This window comes from Furipterus horrens, unplaced genomic scaffold (genome assembly GCF_987537825.1).
Source record: "Furipterus horrens unplaced genomic scaffold, mFurHor1.1.pri manual_scaffold_7, whole genome shotgun sequence".
Lineage (NCBI taxonomy): Eukaryota > Metazoa > Chordata > Mammalia > Chiroptera > Furipteridae > Furipterus > Furipterus horrens.
The window spans coordinates 76,194,014-76,204,858 of record NW_028327177.1 but is presented as its reverse complement, the minus strand read 5'-3'; the positions used below and the strand labels follow the sequence as shown (position 1 = coordinate 76,204,858).

General features: G+C 38.2%; 1 protein-coding gene across 1 annotated transcript in view; it reads right to left on the bottom strand.

Moving 5' to 3' along the window:
* Window positions 1-2,105: 2,105 nt before the first annotated feature.
* The window catches only part of RYBP (RING1 and YY1 binding protein), a 93,827-nt gene continuing 85,087 nt past the window's right edge, over window positions 2,106-10,845 (bottom strand). The window contains exons 3-5 of the mRNA XM_090283828.1: window positions 5,900-6,076; window positions 5,705-5,803; window positions 2,106-5,285 (exon numbers count right to left, since the gene is read on the bottom strand). Of these exons, the coding sequence (XP_090139954.1) occupies window positions 5,033-5,285; window positions 5,705-5,803; window positions 5,900-6,076 (529 nt within the window). The 3' untranslated portion in view covers window positions 2,106-5,032. The remainder of the gene's footprint in view (window positions 5,286-5,704; window positions 5,804-5,899; window positions 6,077-10,845) is intronic.

The window sequence follows — 10,845 nt, the reverse complement described above, 5'->3', positions numbered from 1 at the left end:
TGGAGGGGACAAAGGGGAACAATTGGGACAACTGTAATAGCATAGTCAATAAAATACATTAAAAAAAAAAAAAAAGAATTTTTAATCCTAACACAAGGATGGCTCTGAACCTTTCCTTGCTAAGATTTTAAGGTTTCAGAGTAGCTCTTCAGAGCTGCCGGGAGGCTGGAGATGAGATAGACCAACCTCCCATCTCTCATCTTTTCTTCGCTGCCCCAAGCAGATACTGAAAACAGAGCATAAGCTTGGGCACTTTCTTACCCTTGACCAAGGTTAAATCAGAAAGAGCTCCTGACCACAGTGGTGTCACATCTAGCCATGGTATTCCTCAGCAGGTGTCTTAACATGTGTTAACTGTGCTGGGGCTCAGCCTTTGCTTCCTTTCTCATCCTCACAATTGGAAAAACCCACCCTCTTCCTAAGACTTGCACTTCCATTGTAGGGACCAACCTCTTGCTGCATGCTTCTATCTAGTGTGGGAAGGATCTACCATCCTCTCCAAATGGTGATACCAGTGCCACCAGCAGCAGGGACCCTCATGGAGGACTCCTCAGGTACCAGAGAAGGTCCAGTTATTTTATCGGTATCCACAACGGCACCTGGGAAATATCAGACAGCATCTGTTCCTGCCCTTCAACCCTTCCAGGGACCCCCAAAAGTTCTGAGGAGCCAGACTTAGGTTGTGACTTGGTCCTGGAAAATAATGACAAGGAGAAGAGAGTTTGCCAAGTTTTCTTTTACCAACACAAACCAATTTTCAAATTAGGGTCCTGTACCATTTATATTCTCTTCCTTTCAGTGTTCAAGTACTGACCCAGGACAAAGAGTAACTGGGGACGGATTCTGAAGTTTTTAAGTGGTTTCCATATTCTTTGGAAGTAGAAGCAGTTTCCCAACAGAGGCAATAAGCCACCTTTGCTTGTGTGGCTTCCAGGTTTGACACTGCCTTTTGTTCACATCAAGTCACAAATTCACCTACCTGCAGCTGGCCAGAAACAGGTAGTCTTCCGAAGATTTTCAGTTTCACACGTTGAATTAACCACTCTGAGCCATCACCTCCATTCCCTTATTTAGATCACTGCCACCTATTTCAAAAGATACCCTCAAATACAGTGATTCATTTTCTTTCAAAATCCGGACATTCTTGTGTTCAACTGTATTCCTGCTGTAGCAATGCAAACCAACTTTAGCTTCTAATAAACAAACTCTTAGCCTCCTATTCACACTGACAGTGGTCTACAAGTTAAAAATTTGAGTTCAAAAAGTAACTATTTCCCTAGAGGCTAAAATCTACACATACAAAAATAAAAGATTTCGATGTAAATTTTACTATTTTATTTGTGAAAAAAACTACAAGCAGAATTCATAAATAGACATTTCTATTTAAAGCAAGAAAATGATAAAGTGGCTTCTAATAACATAGTCGTGCACATGCCAGTAACAGGAATATATTAACATCTTTTATTTGCTAGACAAAGAGCAGTGTCCAATATAAATTTCCCCAAAACATTTAAGACCTGTGAATTTCTGACCAGTTCACAAAACCACCAACTTACACTTTAGCATGAAGAAAAAAACAAACCTAAGACTGTCAACTCTAAAGACGTTACAGAGCAGAAACTTCCAAAAGCGTTATACAAGCTGTCTTTCTGGGCAAATGAAAAATATAGCTCGTATAATACATTAACAAAAATTCACAAGATTATGTTTTGACATACTTAACAAGCATTCTCTATGTCTCCAACAAACAAAGCTAAGGAAATAATGTAACCATCTTTACACAGTAAATTAAGGTTACAAGTCATACACAAGAACAGAACTGCTTGCGCATTAAAAACTGTTCAGCTCCATTGTCATACTCTAAATGTTGGCTCTTAAACCATTTTCGATTACATACAAGCAAAGGTTATTATATATTCAGCAATTAATAAATTTTCAATAATTTAAGATATGGTAGCTTAAAAAAGTAGACTGAGAATGGTCTTGATAAGGCAGGTGAAACACCTTAGTGGAAATAAACTCACAGAAGCTTCTGCCAATGTTGTGAAATATCCAGATTGAAATTGAAAGGTTTTGATTAAAAGGTTTTGTGGGTGTCAAGATGTCTTTACCTTTTTTTTAACTGCATGACTCAAACAGAGCATGTCAGGTAAGCTCTGTGTGTGTGTGCATGCACCAGTGATAGTGTGGTGCTAAAACAAATGGAAAGTTGCAAGCATAACACTGTGCTTTTGTTTTGTTTTTATAACCTGCTTACTGTGCCACTGAATACCAAGTATTGCTGGCCCTCTTTTGATATAGACTTTCTAATCTACACTAGTGTTTTTACACACTGCCTACTAGATGTCGAGCAAAATGCAAATGCAGGAAATTACATGAATTCCATTTCCAGAACACATGCCTTAGGGACACCATCCATTTCAGAAATTAAAAGCCTCAAGTACCTACCCACCTCACTACCTCAACAGAGTACACAATAGCAGCTAAAGGACTGGCCCAGTAGCATCTGATTGCCAAGAAATGTTACACTGTCAGCTGCAGTTCCTATCAAAATGGCGATATCATCCCACCTGTTCGAAAGCAACCCTCGCTTACTTCGCCCTTTCCCATTCTTTAATTTTATCACGGAGGCAAAACTGAAAAAGCAAGACATTGGCAATGAATTAGCAGCCTATGAGTAGCTGGTTAATTAGCTTTTTCCACTAATCTAGGGGTCCAATCACTTTACATGGAACTATTTTTGATAGTTACACAGTGTTTCTGAACAAAGTGCATACCAACACTTACTGGTTCAAAAAGCAGTGCAACCCACGAGTTCAGTGACATTTTTCTTTTCAAAAAGTTAATTTAAGAAACTCAGCAATTCCTTATATCTCGAAAATAAATATGGCTGATTAATTTACCCTCCCTGAGATCCTTAATAAAAGGAATATTAAAACTTTAGAAGGAATGTCTTTGCAATATCCCACAAATATTAAAATGTGGATTTAAGATTCATAGTCAAATCACTATGTATTATATATTCTAATGCTTATAGAAAGCATCTGATTTCCTTTGGTTCATTAATAAATACTTGAAAAATGTATTTAAAAAGATAAGCACAGCTTGCATCCCAGATACGAGCATTATTTTAAAGAGGGCAACATTGTCTATGCATTTTAGAGTAGGACCACAGCAACAAATGGCACTGCTTTACAAACCTTTGCCTTGAGAACGTAATTTAAATTATGGTACAACAGTGACTACAGAATAGTTTTAATGTAAATGTGAAAGGAACCTTTCCTGCTGGCTACTCAAATCAAGCTGTTAATTTTTTTTTTTTTAACTTTTTGCCTCCAGATAGAAGTTACTTCTATTCTTAAGCAAACCAGGTTTTTCACACCAAAATGAGGTGCTTCCTTACAAATCAGCTGCCCTTTTACAAGACTCTAAAGTATGAATAAGGAAGGTGACATCAAATTTCCATTCCTGAAATGACCCTGAAGTCTCTAAACTCTGGATGTGAATGGTTAAGTGTTAAACAGAAGCGAGACACTAAATCCAAAAAGAGCAAAACGAAACATTTTTAAAATGTGGGTGTGGGGTGGGGAGGTTGGAATCATTAGTGGTCTTCGTGTGTGCATATGTGTGTGTTTCTTTGCAATACAGTTAAAAAAAAATGAGTGAAAAACAAACTTTAAAACAGAGTTTACTCAAGCTATCTTTATGTTAAGGAAGAAAAGACCACAGGCTCCCAAGAAGTATGAGCTTTCCCTGCAACTATGGCTGCTAGCATTTCAAACACTCACCACTTGAGTTTCTTCCCACAGCAGGGAATTGGGAAATGTCTGGACTGAATGTGGCTGGTAACAATTTTTCATTAGTAAAACAAGAGTAGATTTTTAAGAAAGAAAAACAATGCTCACAGCTGAATTGGTAGGGTAAGGAAAAGGAGGGGTTTATACAAAGCAAACAAATTTCAATTCCAAAATCACCACTGCAATGTCATGTGCGAAGTGGAAATAGGGATTTGCTTCATGTATGGACCAAAAATACAGTTTAGATTGTTTTATTCCTAAAACTAAGAGACAATTTATAGATTCACCCCAGACATGAGTAGAGGTCTGGAAAAGATGGAATTCCAGTTACAGAATACCATATTTTCATGAGTGCTTATGTAAGAACAGCAATGTTAACACGTAACCGTAATTTACATGAATACTTGGCATTCTGGAGCTAGCTTAGTTACGTCTGAATGATAAAGCCTTCCAACTAACCACCTGTGATTTGTCAGTTATTCCATTGCAAATGCAGGCTATCTGGAGCAGTCTTTAATTTGAGATCACATTGTTTAAAAATATATATTTTCATATTGTCCAGTATTCTCTAGACAGATGAGAGTCAAGTTCCCACGTGGGCTGGAACACACTTCATGTAAGATTGATTTTAATTTCAGCTCTTTTGTAGAAGGGACTGTCCCAGATCTGTAACTGTTCAATGTTGTATTCACTTCACAGTGTAACAAGCACCAGCGTTGCCATGGATTGGTTTCAAATAACCATTTATATATAATTTTATATTTATATAGTTATATCAAAACTGATAGTACATAGTATAACTGTAAGAAAGAACTAAACTTAGAAGGATATGCTGTAAGGATGGAGTTTGTGAACACAATAAATAAAAGTTCCCCCAACCCTCCCCCCGAACAGAACAAAAAAACCAGTTGTAATGTACATGGAAAATTGTGCACAGCAGTTTTTTTGTTTTGTTTTGTTTTCTTATAAAAAGTAGATTCAGAAGCACATCCAATTATAAATGATTGTTAGGAAAATCATATAAAACAATGGAATACATAAAAGTGTCAAGAGTAATAGTCAGGGTGAGAAATTCCTTGGTGGCCAAATGCCCATGGCAAGCAGAAAGTATCCTGGCAGCATCACTAACAGGTTGATGTCCACAGAAGATTCTCCAGGGGTGCAAGCAGCATGGGCAGGTGGAGGATTTGAATTTCATACCCTGATTCATAGTTTTCACAATTCCATGTGCAATTTCAGAAAGACTCATCATTTACTGCTGACATGTCGCCCTTTGGAGTGGAGGAGCGGGAGGAGCCCTTGTCTGTGCTCTCTGACCCCGAACTGCTCTGGTTCTGCTGTTCTGACCCTGCACTGGAGGTCACTGTGGATGAGGATGTGGAGGAAGAGCGAGTCTTTTCCTTAAAGTCTGTGATAATGACGGTGACGTTGCCCACAGTTACTGCCAACTGCTGTGCAGTGCTCCTGTCCACATTTTTCAGTCGGGGTCTGAAAGCAATACCACAGGGGGATAGCCAATTTAAAAAGCTATGGATTAAAAACGATTTCTGGCAGACATCATTAATACACAGAAATTTCATGACACTGTGGCAGTTAATCTACATTGTCACCACCTATGCCAAAGCTTTACCACAAAATCTGATTAACTTTAGCAATAACAGAAAACACCTTCAGTTAGCAAAGCTTTGGACTGCTCAAAATTATCAACTGAGCTGTCTCCTGTTTTGACCACAGCGAATATAAAAGTAGCGCACACACACACATATATATGAAGTTAACAGTCTCATACATAGTTCTTTACCCCATCCCTTCTTAGCCTACAAACTCACAGACACAAAACCATCTGAGTTTATTATGATTAAATAAACCAGAGTAGCACTTGAATATTTCATTCTAGTTTCAAATACCTTGAGGTGTGATTTGTTTCACTGGTCTTTGTTGTAGCATTTGCAGACTGTATGCTGTTTGCTTCACTAGGAGGATCTTTCAGAATATCAGACTTTGGTCTAAAGAGGAGAGGGAGGTACCAAAAGAGGCATTTAAAAGATATCTTCGATTCACCTGCAAAATAATATTCTATGCTGAGTTACCCAGGGACTTACTTTGTTTTCTTGTTGGCATTTTTCTTGGTAACACTGGGACTAATTTCCTTATCTTTCTCAGGTTTCTCTTTGTCTTGCTTCTCCACCTTCTCTTTCTTCTCCTTCTTTGGGGGTGGAGGGGTGGCATACTGTTGTGCCACTTGCTGTGCCACCAGCTGAGAGTTGATTCGAGGTTTTCTAAAACAGTCAAGGAAAGATACATCATTATTTGCTTTATAAATATTTCTTTCAGTTTCTATTTTTGTCTCTCAATTTCTTAAGACATTTGATTACTTTATATCTGGCACCTCAAAACTCAATTAGATGGTGCTATTTCTACATTACTACTTACTTCTATGTAGCATGGATGAGTCTATAAAACTTTTCCTCTTTCAAATTCACTTTCTGTACATCTGCCTTTAATGACATAAACATGTGACACAAACAGAAAAAATGTCTTTTGGCCAATAAAAAAAGGACACTTCCTAAGAGTGCTGAGGACACTACTTCTTTTGAGCTGTCAAGATTATACTGACAAGCTTTCAAATACTCCTGCTGCAGAGGGTTACTCTTATTTTATTAAGTGGATACTGGTAATCCTTTGAAAATAAAATAAAATCATAAGTGTGATATTCACTCCTCAATCTAATTATTCCGACTTGGTCTGCTCCTTTGCAGCTCTGTGACTGGCTGGGAGGACACACACAGAGCAATAAAAAGTACCATTCGTACTAGCTCCCAAGGGGCTGAAGACTGAAAGTCACTATAATGAATCTTAGACAAGTAATACATTGTGTTATCAACCATTATGTCCCTACCAATCTCCAACTGACACTGGCTCTTAACACTTGTTTACAATTGTAAGTGGTGCCAAACAGTCCCTACAATGCATGATCATTCAGACCCAAATGGGAAAAGAAGAAAGGAAAGTCTATCCGTTGTATCTATACAATATTAATTTTCAAAGACAGTCCCATCTAGATCAACATATACAGTATAATAAACTCTCCAAGTACAAGGTGGGGAAACAAACACCCAAATGGACCAATTCATGAGGTGAAATTGACTGCCTGCCACAATGTAATGATCTCCTTCAGGCGGGCCCTTAAACTTCCTTTCCTTTCCCCAGGATGGAGGACTGTATAAAAAATAAGCAAACCTAGGAGAAAAACAAAAACAAAGGTTCCTTCTTAAATAATTCTGGCATTTTGAGGGGCAAGAAAACAGAAGAGTTGTTAGATACATGATACGCTGACCCCTAAGTTAAGCATGGTTACTGGGTTACTGGAGCACCTCTTGGGAGCAGGAGAGCTATGGCTGAGAAGGCAGTTAGACAAGGAGGGGGAAGGACACTTACTCCACAGCCACATCAAGGTGAGCCTGAGCGTGGAAGGCACTGGGTTTGTTCTAAGTATTTCAGAACTGGTTTGGTGGTAGTGTAGCTTTGCCAGAGAACATACCAACAAAGGTTCAATCTCAGAGCAAGTTTCCCATTGGCCTCCATCAACCCATGCCTTGGTCACTGGGTGCCACACCATGAACGCCAGTCAGGTACACACCTCAGCCTCCATCACAAATGGCCTCACTTGTCACTGGGCAAGGGATTCAAACAGATGTAAAGTATCCCTAGAGAAAGGGAGGACTGTACTACTCTAAAAGCCTGGCCCGCAAAAGCACACAGGACCCCATATGAAAAGTAACTAACAAAGGCAGCAGTAGCCATTTTAACACATTCTCATCCATCAAAGAGAAGCACTGGGTTGGCCAAAAAGCCCATTACATTTTTTTTCATATGATGGCGCTGGTAGCGCTTAGTTGTCTTTTAACTTCATTTGAAACAATTTTATTAGATTGTATTGTGACAACTGTCCTATCAGTGTACATTAAAAAAAAAGTATCAACATCAAACTAAAGTGTTTCTGCTCAGCAAAAGAAACATCAGCAAAATGAAAAGGGAGCCAACTGTATGGGAGAACGTATTTGCCAATGATACCTCAGACAAGGGTTTGATCTCCAAAATATAGAGAGAAATTAACAATTCAACACCAAGACGACAATCTAATTAAAAAATGGATGAAGGACTGAACAGACACTTCTCTAAGGAAGATATACAGAGGGTCCATAGGCACCTCAAAGGATGCTCAACATCACTAGCCATCAGAGAAATGCAAATTAAAACCACAATGAGATACCACTTCACACTGGTTAGAATGGCCATCATCAATAAATCAACAAACAACAAGTGCTGGCAAGGATGTGGAGAAATGGGATCCTTAATGCACTGTTGGTGGGAATGCAGACTGGTGCAGCCACTATGAAAAAAGAGTAAATTTCCTCAAAAAACTAAAAATGGAACTGCCTTTTCAACCAGTGAGTTCATTGCTAGGGTTATACCCAAAGAATCTTGAAACACCAATTCAAAAGAACCTATGTACCCCTATGTTCATAGCAGTGCTATTTTCAATAGCCAAATGCTGGAAACAACCTTAGTGCTTATCAGTGGATGATGAGTGGACCAAAAATCTGTAGTACATTTACACAGTGGAATACTACCTACACATCAGAAAGAAAGTAGGAACTCCAACCTTTTGTGACAGCATGGATAGAACTTGATAGTATTATGCTAAGTAAAATAAGGCAGGTGGCGAAAGACATGTACCATATGATCTCACCTAATACAGGAAACTAATGAACAACACAAATGAGCAAAACAGAACCAGAGGCATATAAACAGGGAACACAGTGACCAGAAGGGAAGCGGGTAGGGGAGAAGGGGGGAAAGAAGAGGAATGGTCTAGTCAAGGTACTAATATGAATGACTCACGGACATGACCAACTAAAAATGGGGATGGACTGTGAAAGAGGGAGATCGGTGAAGCAGGGGAGAGCAAAGGGGGGAAAAGGGGACAACTGTAATAGAAAAACAATTAAAAAAAAATCAAAATTGGTGAATTTTTGTGCCACCATTTTAACGCTTTGAGTGCCATGCATAATTGCTAAAATTCATGTGAGAAATGCCAGACTATTTTGCTGAGAAATGTACTTTATGAAAAAGTCTATAAAAACATTATTATTCATAATTTGCTGAAAATTTCACAACATATAGTAAATACATTCTTTTGTAAGCAGTTTTTTGATGCAATTTAGCAAAAACTTATTGCATTAAAATTATTGTAACAATTATTCTAGAAAAAATAAATTTGTCTATATGGCTTTTGAAGTATAATACAGCACAACATGAATAACAAGTATGCCAAATATTGCATAAATTTTTGAAAAAAATAAAAACCTTCATACCGTACAAAAAAATTGAACACAAACGGCATCAATAAATATCAATAGTGAAAAACAGTTTATAAACAAAAATGAAATGCAAAACGATACAATAATAGTAAAATGTTTATATATTAACATTTGTGACTATTGACGCATCTTGGGTGCAGCCTTTTGTCACATCTCACACATACTGTTCTCGACTTAATTTTTCTTTCCATTGTTGAGCATTACTTACACAATCTTAGCTTTCTTTCTAGAAGCATCTTTACGCCATATATGTGAGAGGGACGTGGTGGATTTTCTTCATTGCTGGATTTGTTAAGTGTCTCTAACTTCATGCCATTCTTTGGCAAGCTCTTCTATTATAGAGGTGCTGAAGTTCAATCGCGACACTGGTTTGTTCCCACCTAAAAAATCTTCCTTATATAAAGAATGTATGCATTCAGCAGCATTCTTGATAATAAATTGAACATAACCTTCTTTCAATACTTTAGTGTTCTTCTTTCATCCAAATACACATAAAGCATCATATCAGATGTGTCTATGCCTCCCATGTATCGATTGTATTCCAATATGATATCTGGCTTGGAAAGTGGTGTCATATTTCTTTCTGATGCTGTTTGACACTCTTGTACCTGAATAAGAACTCAGGAGCAGTATCTGCTTTCTTTGAGATTTCCTTTCCCTAAACCCACACAGTCACAGGAAGGCATTTCTAAAAAATTTACCTCTCCCACAATGAACTTTTGTAGAATCTGGTGAGGGCGAAACTTTTGATTCCTATGAAGTCTTCCTGTAATGCATGTCCCTACTGAGTAGAGGTACCTAGCCAGGGGAACTGAACTAAAAAAACTTGCAAAAGATGTGGTAACCTTTATTTGTATATTGTCCTATGGTAAGCAATTTAGTTACTACAGTATAGGCCAAACCATGTTTCTTCACATCATCTTTGTATTACTTTTTGCTCCAAGGTAAGCATAGAATACAAGACAGTAATTTGAGACTACATCACACATCATCCAAAATTTTACTCCTCAGTGATGATGGTGTTTATTTGGCAAGTACTGCAATAATCTGCTGTGACTTTTGGTACCAACCAAACTCTCATCGATGCTCCAGTTTTTGGTGGGAAGTATAGTAATGCTGAAAGATACTATTGGCGTGATCAATTATTGGCTGAAATTTAGCACATGGGTCATAAGATGGATCATCAAGAGTGGGGATTTTGGAATTGTCTACAAGATGAAAAAACCTCATCAATAACTGAAATCGGTTACGAGAGAACATGTGCCAGAACCAAGGAGTTGACAAAGATTTCTTTTTCAGTCAGTAGCTGTACATGCATGGTTCAGTAATTATGCCCATGTTCAGTATACAAACTATCAAAGCTTTTATTTCTGCAACTGTCGTTGGTTTCCAAGAACTCACTCTAGAATTAGGGGATAAGTTTCTGTGTGACTGAAGGTACCGTAGTGCATATCTGTTGGTTTCGGTTACCATCACCTTCAGCAGCACTTCAGTGAAGAAGAGATGAAAATAAGCAATAAAGCACTTGCCTTAGAATCAGACGGTGGGGCATGCTTCAAACCTGGAAGCTCTGTAAATTGATGTTGAAGTTGTGTTGTGTCCTGCCCATCTGCATCCCTCTCAACCCAACAGCTTTCACTAGCATCACTTTCAGAAGAAGATAG